This window comes from Myotis lucifugus, unplaced genomic scaffold, assembly GCF_000147115.1.
Source record: "Myotis lucifugus unplaced genomic scaffold, Myoluc2.0 scaffold_92, whole genome shotgun sequence".
In the NCBI taxonomy this organism is placed as follows: domain Eukaryota; kingdom Metazoa; phylum Chordata; class Mammalia; order Chiroptera; family Vespertilionidae; genus Myotis; species Myotis lucifugus.
In genome coordinates this window covers 3,415,360-3,428,433 of record NW_005871140.1, presented here as the reverse complement: position 1 = coordinate 3,428,433, position 13,074 = coordinate 3,415,360, and the positions used below count along the sequence as shown (strand labels likewise).

Sequence of the window (13,074 nt, the reverse complement as noted above, 5' to 3'; positions counted from 1 at the left end):
CATAGGTACCTTTTCACACACAACACACGCATGTGTATTAGTTTCAAAACTTCCATAGAAATTGTATCATGTTTAGCCCAGGTTAAAAAGATATACGTATGGATAGAATTCATCCTCAAATGGAAGCACCTCTGCATTCTTTTGCCAGAAGGCTTACCAGTGTTGAAGTTCCTGGGTTCCTGGCCACTTAGTATTTTCTATTCCTGGGCCCAAGTCCCTATGCTGTCTCAGAAGTACCAACACATTTACAAAAGAAATACATTTGAAAGCTGCTCAGATATGCACCAAATAGAAGCAGGACAAAATATCCAAGACATATTTGAAAATTAATCCTAATTCATTGCAAAGATACACTCATCAACTTCTTAACATTAAAGAAAAAAACCTTACCAGTCTTAAAGAAAGTAGAAGGGCCTTAGAGCTGATTAGTGTTCTGAAAGTCACTATTTAAACAACAACAACACTGCAGTACATAAACAAATAGCTCGTGGAGTCTTGATACACAATGGGATCACACACTATAAGCAATACTTAATTTATTAGGACAACTCCCTCTGAAAATATAGATATTGTATATTTATTTTATACTGTCTTTATCCTATAATGACATGTTTTAGAAATAAAGCCTTGATTTTCATATCAAATTTTCAAAACCATAGTTGTATAAGTCTTAAAATCACATTATTAGGTCTGATGGTGTGCCAGTATAGGGCACGGAAGGGGACTCAATAATCAACTACAGAGCCAGTAAGCTTTTATCCACACATACGAGTCAATGCTAAGGCTGGTGCCCTACTGCAGAGTGCAATTGAGTGTTTTCCCCACAGGCTGTAACTGATTATTGACTCCCCCCATTAACATGTAGGGTCCATAGTGAAGGTTCAGACAGAAGGCTGAGGGACTCTGTCCCAAGGCCAGCGCTGAAAGACAGCCTATCACTTTGTGTAACCGCAATCCATGTGTGATAAACCTGACCTACATTTCTCCCTTTCTTTCTCACAAGAGCTTGTCACTGTTTTAAGAAGGTATTTTCTAAAATGCATCAAATAAATGACTTTTGAAACTGCTTGGGAAATGTTCATTCCAAAAATATTATTTATAGCAATCTTATAAGGAATAGCTTATCCAAGAGATAATCTCGAAACCTACCCTAAAACAAGCTCAGAGGCAGAGAGTGCTTTATGTTACTTCATCGGGTATCTTCCTTTAGACTATCCTTTATACAGTACCCAGTCTAAAAGCACTATAATTTAATAAAAATAAACATGTGAAACATAGTAAGTAGGAATGTGTAATTAAACATTTCTCATTAGTTACAAAAAGTAGCTTCCACAGATTCACAAGCCACGTCTTAGTCGTTTGCTAACTTCTCGATGGAGTCGCAATAATCACTACTAAGAATGGGGAATAATTACAAACTGATGGGGCAGTAAAGAAGGTAATAACCTGGTGCACATGCTAGAGAATGCTCCCCAGGCACAGCTGCAGATGGTGCTTAGAAAGGTGCCCGTGTGCTGTGGCTCCTCCCCACAAGTACCTACCATGCCGCTGCAGGTCATACTCTTTCTTTGTCTCTTCATTCCCTAGAATTTTCCATGCCTGATCAATTTCGATGAACTTCTGTATACATTCCTCCACCATTCCTGCAGGCACATCTGCACTTTGTTTGTCTGGATGATACTGCCAATCAAAAATAAGGAGGATGGTGAATAGAGAGGGTTAAGTTTTTAGAAACTGTAAATCTGAGCTTTCGTGAAGAAAGAAGATAATGAGAAAACAAAACTTAGATGCCAAGGCAACAAGTCAACAGTGCTGGGCCCGGGAGACGACTTGCCAGGGTAATTAGACCACTGGAGTAGCTATAAATCCACTAGCGACATGATCTGTCACAACGTGCAAAGACAGCATTTTCTGGATAATTTGCTGATGGATGGAATCACTGGTCTCTTGGACATTCTACCTAGAGAGGATGACTAACAAAAACAGAAATAGGTACGTGCAGACGAGCAGAGCATGACAGAGGAAGAACACAAACTATGCAGAGAAGGAAGCTTCCTTATATAATGTGCATGGCTACGGATACCACCACGATTGGAGGACTCGCTTTTTCTCATAAAATTAGATTATACACCTATACTGTAAAATAAAAAATGTTTCATCTTCTAGCTCATTTATGAAGATTTTAATTACAAATCCCTGCACATAATTTTTATTGAAAAATGGTTATCCTAATGCAGATTTATAAGAAAGAATTTTAAAGAACTCAATGAAACATTTGAATATAAATTAACGCATTGGTAAATCTTTCTTACATGTGTTTTCTAAGAAAGTTTTAAGAATGTTTTCAGTATGCAGCAATTTCTTTAAACTATTTGGTCAAAAACAGAAAGTTTTATGTCAATTCAATTCTCAAATGATAATGTAAATATGGCTTACTGGATACCTCACTTATACTGTCCTCCTTTTCCTTTTTTCAATGTTTTCTGTTATCCCTTCTCTTGATGTCTATCAGGTCTTCTGAAAGAATAAATGTGTCATTTGCTTTTCAGCAGTCTCCCAACAAACAAGTAACGAAAGATTATCTAAATTTAGAGACATTTCACTTAAGTAATCTGGGAATAACAGAAGCAGATATTGAGATATGTAATCTTTCACTCTTAAGTAAATAAGGAACCACTTTATAGTATTCAGCCAGAATACTTCATTGACTGCTTTACAGACATTGAAAGAACATGAAAAATTTACAAGTACCATGTCATTTATTATCCAAGTTGCTAAAGCCAAGACCACTCAGTGAGTTGTGGCAAGTAACATGAAGCAAATGACTTCAATTCTCAATGCAAAATTCAGAAAGTATGTCGGTTTTTAATCATAATATTGACTATGGTTTTTGATAGTGAATTTGTCTTCATGCTGAACTTGTTCACACTGCTAATGTCCTCAACTAGCAGAGCAAAAACAGTTGTGATATTTGGTTGCACAGAAGAACATCATGCATGCTGGAAGAAAGATTATAGGACAAAGAGAATTAGGCTTCCATTTTCCCTTTGGCAAATTATTTCTCTTCCTATGCCAAATCTATCGGTTATCAACATTTAAATATTTATGCTAATTAATATAATGACGAAAGAAAAGGAAACTATAGCTTTATTGCTTAATCGTTTTGTGATCATAATTTATCAAATGATACTCATAAAAGTTATTCCCATACTGAGGTTTAGGCACTATGTATACATTAAGATACACTTACATGTGAAAACTCAACCTCAATATGTCAGAAACATTAAGTAAGACCCCAGAGGAATCATTCTAAACTAGTAGCTATATAGGAGAAGTACAGGCTAAAAGACAGGTCATTTCTAATAGGCCATTATAGAAGGTATACTTGGTACAATAAAAGAATAATTGGACCTGATCATGCATCAACCTGACCAAGCAAGCCCTACAAAACCAAGGCTGCCCCAAACTAAAAGCTATCATTAAATTTTATTGAGTCATAGATAAGTTCCATGAGTGTCAAAGAACAATTCAATCAATCTCTTTCACCAATTTGATATTTCCTGACTACTATTTTAATTAAGTAACCACCATCCTAGGCTTTTAGATCTATTCTGTTGTGCTATTAGAATGCAATACATTTTATTCTACAATATAGGGTGAAAGGGCGAGGGCTAGGCCCTCCACCTTGCCCCAGGGTAAGGGCTCCATCTTACCTTGGCCACGTGCTTGGCAAGGAGCTTCTTCCCGGAAGTCTAAGCCTCTGCTAGCCACACCCAGGAACAAGACACAGACTTGTGCCTGGCCAATCGGCAGAGCACAGTCCTTTCTCCTCCCCTTCCTCCAACTCCCCCTATATAACCCGTCTCCACACAGAGTTATCTCTCTCTGCTTCCTGTCGCTGCGTCGGCAAGGTGGGGGAGCCGAGCTAGCTCGAATACAGATTCTTATGCTTTTGCATCGGATTGGCTGGCTCCCTGATGTGGTTTCTTGGGAATCTTGAAATCTGGGCATAACATAGGGTTCAATTAAAAAATGGTAGTTATGGCAAGAAAATAAGTACGTCATTTGGGGTGATAAAAGCCTCACTCAGTCCAATCTGTTCTGACAGCAAATTCCGGAACAAAATGAAAGTCTAAAAAACAAACAAAAAATGTGTTCTGTGGTAGGCTGATTATGGCACCCCAAAATATTAGCTTTTCATTCCTGGTACCTGTAAATGTTACCTTATTTGGAAAAAAGTTCTTTGCAGATATGATTAAATATCTTGAAAAAGAAAAGTATCCAGGTGAGATAAATATAAAGTATTTTTACACAAAAGAGGCAGAGGGAGATTTGGCACACAGAAGAGGAGGTGGTATGAAGACTGTGCAGAGAGAGATTGGAAATACTGGCCTTAAAGACTGGAGTGATCAGGCCACAAGCCAAGGAACACTGGCAGCTACCAGAAGCTGGAAGAGACAAGAAATGGACTCTCCCCCTAGAGCTTCTACAGGAAGTGCAGCCAGGCCAACACCTTGATTTCTGCCCAGTTATACTGACTTTAAACTTCTACCGCTAGAATTCTGAAAGAATAATTTTCTGTTGGTTTAAGCCACTCAGTTTATGGTAATTTATTTTGGCAGTCACAATAAATTATACATAATCTAAAGATATCTATGATTTAAAACCGCAATACAGACACTATAGCTTTTTAAGATGTTTCATTTATAAGGTCTATTAATAAAATGGTGTCATTATTACATACATTCTTAATTTTTAAATTTTCAGTGATTCTTTCTTGAACATGAGAAACCAAACTCCTAATACTTTCAAGATTTTCCAATCCCAAAGTGAACGCTAATTTCTTTCCTGCTATTTCTATATCTGAGCTCTCCAATGGGAAGCAGGCTCAAGCATTCACTACTATTCTGAGAGAACCAAGTCACTTTCCTTTTGTTGTCAAGGCTTATTTTATTCTTTGCCCTCCTTTTTCTTTAATCCCCACTAACCAAATCTTCCCACCATTGAGAGCTCAAAGATATTCCTACTTCATTCATTCATGGGAAGATAAAATCTAAGGCATCCTGTGTTCTAGAAATAGCCACAAAAAGATAACATGAACTTCCTCATATTAGAAAAATGCAGGCAAAATCATACAAAAAACAGAGTTCTGAGAAAATCACCGACCAACCAGAGAAAATACTGATGGTCTTAACAGAATAGGTATGTACTAAAATCAATGTTGTAAAGTTCATTTCTTTTAACTACAGTAACTTCTATTTGTTTTCAGTACTACTAAGTTGAAATGAATTTTCCTAGAATTGGAAGAACTTAGTCATCTGGAAGCTTTCATGCCTTTCCTACCTACAAAACGAAGTACTGCTTTATTTACTAGTAGCTTGCTACTTAAATATTAAATCAAATAAAAAGTTATCAATTAGATAATTAGTTAGAAAATAGATAACATTCATCCTTTACTACATATCTGTGATTATGCTGTTTTGATTTATAAAATATTGACTTCAAATAGGAAGTAACAATCAATTTTGAAAAGGACTATGAGCAAATCTGATTAAGCAAAAATTCCCAAATTGTTATGCTGAGGTTATTTCTTATGCCAATGCAATACCTGAGAATAAAGCATATTGGTTTTTCTCTATGTATTAATAGATGAGTTGAGTATTATTAATAGGATACTAGCTCTTTAGCTTCAAATTTTCTTAAATTCTGGAATCAAATTTCAAAATACCTTCTTTCTTAAAAAATATATTTTTATTGATTTCAGAGAGAAGGGAGAGATAGAGTAAGATAGAAACGTCAATGATGAGAGAGAATCATTGATTGGCTGCCTCTTGCACGCCCCCTACTGGGTATCAAGCCCACAACCCGGGCATGTGCCCTTGCCAGAATCAAACCCAGGACCCTTCAGTTCGCAGGCCAACGCTCTATCCACTGAGCCAAACCAGCTAGGGCTCAAAATACCTTCTAAAAGCTACCTTATCAGTACTACAAGTTCAACATGTCTAAAATCAAACTTATCAGCCAGACTCTAAAATTAGTTCTTTGTCTTGCTGAATTCCTTGTTCTGTTAAAACCACCACTACACTCAATGTATGCTGAATGAATGGATGAATGAATGAGAAAAATAAATACATTTCCTAATAATCTAGACTACAATATCAGGGTAACCTCACTTTCCCTTATTCCACTAATCACCAAATTCTGTAGATTCTACCTACATTATATCCTATCCATTCCCAATGCCAAGCCTAGTTCAAACTAACAACAGCTCTTACCTAGTCTCCAGCATTCATCTTCTAACAGCTCTCCACTCCATCCACCTGCTTCCAAATTCACTTGGTTTAACTTACAACCCTAATATTCTCCAGCTCAAAAATTTAGTGGGTAACCTAATGCATCATAATTTGCAGTCATATTCTAAGGAAAGGGGTAAAAGAGGAGGAGGAGGAAGAGGGTAGTAGGAGGTGGGAGAGGGAAGACAAAGAAACGGAAAGAGGGATGGTGGAGAAAAAGGAGCCTGTAGGAGAAAGGGGAGGGAGAACAGAAGAGAAATAGAGGAATAGGAAAAAGAAAAGGAAGAGTAATGAAAAGTGAAGGAAGAGACTAAAAAAGATTGAAGGCAAACAAGGCCATGCAATATTTATGGTAGGTATTGATCTTTTTTCAAATAATTAAAAGGTATGTTATAGGTTAGACTCACAGAAATAAAGAAATGTAAGAAGTAAAATAATATGAGCTAAGTAATCCAATCCATAGCAAAACCTATTCAAAACCAAGACCGATCTCTGTAATGTACTTTGAACTGTGAAATTTACTCTCTAAAATATAATCTTGCACCAATTCCTTTTGCTAGTCTTATGCCTTTTCTTTGTTGTTGACTATATACACTGAGTGGCCAGATTATTATGACCACCCCATCGGTACTTCGTTGGGCCACCTTTTGCCCTCAATACTGCAGCAATTCTTCTTGGCATTGACTCCATGAGATGTTGAAAGGGGATGCGAGGAATCTGACACCATGCCTGATGAATAGCACTGTCCAGTTCTGTGAGATTTGATGGTGGTGGAACCAGCTGCCTGATGGCTCTTTTAACTTAGTCCCACAAATGCTCAGTTGGATTGAGATCTGGTGATTGTGGGGGCCACCTAAGCAAGGTAAAGTCTCCCTCATGTTCTTGAAACCACTCCTGCACAATACGAGCACCGTGGCATGGCGCATTGTCTTGTTGGAAGAAGCCATCTCCATTGGGATACGCCATCAACATGATAGGATGAACTTGATCAGCAACAATACTTAGGTATGTTGTGCTATTCAGACGTTGTTCCACACGAATTACAGGGCCCAAATCATGCCAGGAAAACATGCCCCAAACCATAACACTGCCCCCACCAGCTTGAAGGGTTGTACTCATGCATGTGGGGTACATGCTTTCATGCTGTTTCCGCCAAATTCTCACTCTGCCATCTGCATGATGCAACTGGAAACGTGATTCATCAGACCACATGACTTTTTTCCAATGCTCGACTGTCAAATCCTTGTGTTCCTGTGCGAATTGGAGACGTTTTATCATGGTAACTGCAGACAGCAAAGGTATTCGAACAGGCCTTCGGATTCCATATCCCATATGATGCACTGTTCGGCTAATTCGCCTGCAAACGTCAGGTGGTCATAATAATCTAGCCACTCAGTGTATATGCAAGTGTAACACATCTGCTTCTTTGATTGAACAAAAAATATGAAGAAAATTAAACCTTAAGCAATGGGTTACCTCATATCTAATTTAAGGGTAAATTTTTACTTCTCCCCCAACCCAAATCATATCAAACAAGTCTTTGATGACATACTCAACATGAACTACACAGAGAATTCCAAGAATGACATTCTGCCTCCGATAGCCCCCAGTGGTAATTAGCAGCAGTGCACTAGCTAACTACTTCTCTGGGTGCAGAGAAGACAGGGTTTTGTGCAATTAAAGACTTAAGACACTGATGGCAAACTGAAGTTATCCCTGCTGAACAAGGGTGGTGATGTACATCTACAAATCCTACAGGGCTGCTCTCCTGCAGCAACTCGGAGCTCTGCTCTGTGGCCATCAAGGCCATCAGGTACTAATTAGACAGTGTGTTCTGTCAACGCTTTCATGCTCTTCCTTTATTAATTGATCATTCTGCCACATTAATGATACTACTACACTGGCTTTGAATCCCAAGTGCTTTATCCCTGAGATAGAAAAGAAAGAAAACATGAAAAAGAGAATGTCCCACATTTAATTTACCTACATCATATTTGAATTAACACTAAGTTATCTGAATCAACTCTAATAGTTGTTTTTCTTTTATTTGCAAAAATGCCCCTGTGGACCAAAAATATATATGTATATTCCTTAAAGTGTAACTGCTGTCAAATTAACTTTATAAGCTATAGAAAAATACAATGGGAATGAAATTTAAACTAAAAGCGTTGGCATTTTCATATATACACTAGAGGCCCGATGCACAAAATTCACGCAAGGGGCTCGGCCCCTGCCGTGACGGCAGCTGCCTTGGCTCCCCCAGCCATGGCGGCCACCTCTGTCACCACGGTGGCCACCTTCTGCCTTGGCCCTCACAGCCCTAGCTTTTGTCGGAAGGTTGTCCAGAAGGACGTCCGGTCTAATTAGCATATTACACTTTTATTATATAGGATGTTCAAAAATTAATGGTGGGAGATTAAATGCTTAAGGCTGGAGAAGTGGTAGCTATTATTTTCTTAATTCTAACTACCTAATGGTGAGGGCAACTCACCTAAAATGACACTCAATAAACCAGAGAAGTGACCTTATACTGACAGGAACTGAGTGAAATATAAAACATTTAATAACTGCAGTTACAATCAATGAACTTAGTATACAATTTTTGAGATAAAGGCCTAAGTAAGCTTCTTCGGATGCTGAGAAAAAACATATCCTCTCTGATAATATTTGGTTTTCCTTATTGCCAATCACTGTTTTTATGAAGCAGCCATTAAAAAGTTGGTGAGGAGATGCTGTTAAGATGGTGCAACAGTGATTCTCTAATGAACCAACATAACTTAGGTAGATGAGGGAGAGATCCACACTGGCTGACATGGCCGTATTTTGTTGTTGTTTTGTTTCACTTTCTGTAAGATGCCTACTAGCTTAAACAAGATCATGTTACACAAAGTTAGATGTACCAGGTAAAAGACTACAACTGTGTCCTTTACATGTTGACACCACATTAAGATTATGAAAGCTGAAAAAAAAAATTACAAAGGTAAAGTCAAGTACAACACACTACTGCCACCTAATGATTAGGAAAATATTGCCTAAAGTAAAAGTCAACAACTCATGTATCATCCTATACAACAGCTAACAGCAGAAACACGATTTTAAAAATATGTTTGAACAATTTTAAGGTTTTTCTGATTCAAATAGAGAAAAAATAACCCATGTGCGAAAGTGTGTTTATTCACTCAAAAAGGCTTATTAACTATCTTACTATAAGTCATACTGTGCTAGCCAATGAGCACCCAATGATGAATAGAACAGGATCCCTGCCCTGATGGAGAAGATCAGACATATAAACAATTAATTATAATACAATGTAAAGAATGGGCTGATAAAAAAGATAACATCATGAAAAAATTAACTTAGAATAAATTAAGAAAGGTTTTTAAATAAAGATGACATTTGACTGGGTTTTGAAGGATGAAGAGGAGTCAACCCGTGGAGGAATTGTGAAAGGGTGGAGGGGAAAGGCATTCGAGACAGTGAGAAATGCCAAATATAAGACAGGAAAATACTAAGATGGATATTAGAGTTATGAATAGCAGAACTGCAAGCTTTACTTGGAATGAGTAAAAGAACAGTTAGGTAGGAAAAGTAATAAAAGGTGCAGTTGAAAAGTAAGACTGAGTTCAGAATGGAAAGAAACTAGTATGCTAAGAAACATGGATGTTTCCCTACTTAAAACTCCACATTACTTGCATGATAGAGATATAACCATATTTTTCTCTCAAAAACAAACTAACAAAAAAATGTAACCTGGTGGTAGGATGGAAAGTATAGGGAGGAGAGGTAGGGAACGAGTATAGGGAGGAGAGGTAGGGAACGGGCAACAAGGAGAGGAACTTGCTAGGGATATTGAGGATCGAAGGCAGGAGGTATCAGACAGGGGAAAGGTGTGAAGCTGGGGACAGGAATTTGGGAGTCACCTGTGAAGCAGATAAAACTACAGGAATATACAGAAAGCAGTCCTTCTCAACTTTTTTGAGTTATGAGCAACTCCAAGATCATCATAAAAAGCTGGTAAAAGGGAGATGCACACACAATTTTGCAAACAATTAAGAGACCTCCCAAAGCACTAGGGCCTCAGAGTAGGAGTCGCTGATTTGGTGACACTTGAAGAAAGACAAAGATAAAACTCTGAAAGACAGTACTATTTATATCCGATAGAAGAAAAGATGCTAGGAGAGATAATAGAGCAGTGAGCAGTAAGATAATCAGGAAACAGAATCTGCAGAAGCCCAAGGAGGAAAGAGTTTCAAGGCACAAGGAAGATCTATGACAACAGCAAATGTCACATTAAAACCACTGACTGTGGCAAGGAGGGGCCACTGCCACTGTACTAGGCACGAGATAGAAGAATGGCAGTGGGGAAAGAGAGTGGGCTGAGAAGCAAATGGATGGTAGTTAAGCCATGTTTAGAGAGGAAGAAGAGAGGAGTAACAGCCATAGTAACCAAGGCCCAAAGGAGGATACGTAATTTTGAAAGGCATTTTACTGCGTGAGGGGGTAAGCTAATGGAAAGGAAAATTCTAGAGAGGAGAGAACTGGCGCAGCACTGACCATGAAATAGGCAAAATTCAGTTTTTATTTTGGCTTGGTTGTGACTAATTATGTGACCCTAGAAAAGTTATTCCACTGTAAAAAATTTCCTCACTTGAAGAATAGAAAGAATGCTTGCTAAACTGTAAGCCACTCAAGGAAGTAAGGCCCTTTATCCATCATTTTACCACTAACTACATCTACAGCACCTAGCACAATGCCAGCACAGACAAGACAGTACATATTTAGTTAATGAATACATTATCTGTCTATAAAGCTCAATGTTTTGTAAAAATCAAAGGACATAATGTGAGTAAGCATATTTTGATACAATTTAATTTTTTAATGGGGTATGGCAGGAGAGGCAGGCCTGAATAAAATATTTTTTAAAAATTCTTGAAAGCATTGTTGACAAGACAGTAAAGAATTCTGGACCAAAAATAAAGGAAAAACATATAACCAAGGACAAAGGATGAAAGGCGCTTTTGCTCCAAGGGTATTTCGCCTATCCTAGAAAGTATACTGGAAATGAACTTTTGTTTTGGTAACCCCGTTTGGCTTAAGGTGGTTACACATATCAGAGAGGGGCTGACTAGAGGAAGAAGGAACAGGTTATTGGAATAGACACAAAAGCTGAAACTGAGTCTGACGCCTAGCCATGCAGAGACCATTCTGTTACATCAGGGTGAGAAGCTAAATCCCCTGTGGGAAGGATATGTTCCCACACTTACGGGCCTTTGTCCTTTATAGCAACCCGGGGAAGGGGTGGGGCAAATTTCTCTTCCATAAACTACATGCAAAATTTGCTCTTCCATTCCTGAAATCCAGTAATAGCACTAATTTCCCAATATAACACTAATATGCGTAAATGAACACTTACAGAGGATGAGTTTTCATAGGTATCAATGTCCAAAGACAATGTGAAAATGCCATTTAACCAAAACTACTCTTGAAAATCATTAATTTTTTTCATTAAGTATAGTATTTGGAGTTTCATGAATACAACTCTGTACAGCAATATGCCTGTATAAATGTATAGCATATACAGCTATGAATACTTAATACATCTAAAATATAAGCTTACAATTTTTAATGTTCAGAATTTATTTGATGTATATTCAATAGCACTTATTAACTAGATACTAGATTTAAACATCTGTGTCTTCCTCCTAACAATAATCTCTTATCCACAGTATCCAGAATAGTGTCTAGAAATGTAATAGGTACTAACCCTAACAGATGTTGAGTGAAAGGATGAATGAATAACTGAAGACAAATTCAGATTGCTTTGGTCCTCATAGATAGTTCTAAATCCATACATTTAATGAATTTAAAAAGTATAATTCTCAAACAAAATGTCTTGGATTACCTTAAGGGATTGTAAGAATTTTATTTTGTATTTTTAAATGTTTTCAGATAGCTAAAAAGTAATGGCTAGTTTAAGTTGCTTCAGAAAATAAGACACCTCTTTTCTGAGCTAGCTCATACCACACACTGCACAAAGGATAATACTCAACTTATAGACAATATTTCAAAAAGCCTAATATCATGAGAAGGGGTTTTATTTTTTCCTACTGAGGGTAAGAATATATTTGACCCTTAATTAGTAGAAAACTGGGCACACCTGCATTAACTGTATTTGTGATATAGAAGATAATTCAAGAATACATATATGTAAAATAAAGTATTCCAATTAAGAATAAATTAATTGGAACGTAAAGAAAAAATAAGTCAAAACACAAATAACCTGTTAGTAACAAGTAAAATGTAATAAATGAGCAAAAATCTATGATTTACTTGAAGGCAAATTTTAAAGTTGTTTCATATTTCAGACGGCACAGTTTTAAAATACCTTGAAAGATGATAGTTACTATTTTTAAATCATGTAAAGCCAGGCAATTTACTTATACCCAAAATGTGCTAACTAGACATTATACATAACATTTTTGTTAACAGCATCCTATCTAATAAAGTGGTAATATGCAAATTGACCATCACTCCAACACACAAGATGGCCGCCCTCATGTGGACACAAGATGGCCGGCAGGGGAGGGCAGTTGGGGGTGAACAGGCCGGCAGGGGAGGGCAGTGAGTGGTGAACAGGCCGGCAGGGGAGGGCAGTGAGGGGTGACCAGGCCGGCAGAGAGGGCAGTTAGGGGTGACCAGGCTGGCAAGGGAGGGCAGTTAGGGTGACCAGGCCGGCAGGGAGAGTAATTAGGGTGACCAGGCTGGCAGGGAGGGCAGTTAG

The 13,074-nt window shown here is 37.8% G+C and overlaps 1 protein-coding gene across 1 annotated transcript in view; it reads right to left on the bottom strand.

Annotated features, from left to right (window-relative positions):
* DNAJC24 (DnaJ heat shock protein family (Hsp40) member C24) overlaps positions 1–13,074 on the bottom strand; it is a 39,141-nt gene that overhangs the window by 12,851 nt on the left and 13,216 nt on the right. Inside the window, exon 3 of the mRNA XM_006091608.3 lies at positions 1,542–1,680. Coding sequence (XP_006091670.1) covers positions 1,542–1,680 — 139 coding nt within the window. The remainder of the gene's footprint in view (positions 1–1,541; positions 1,681–13,074) is intronic.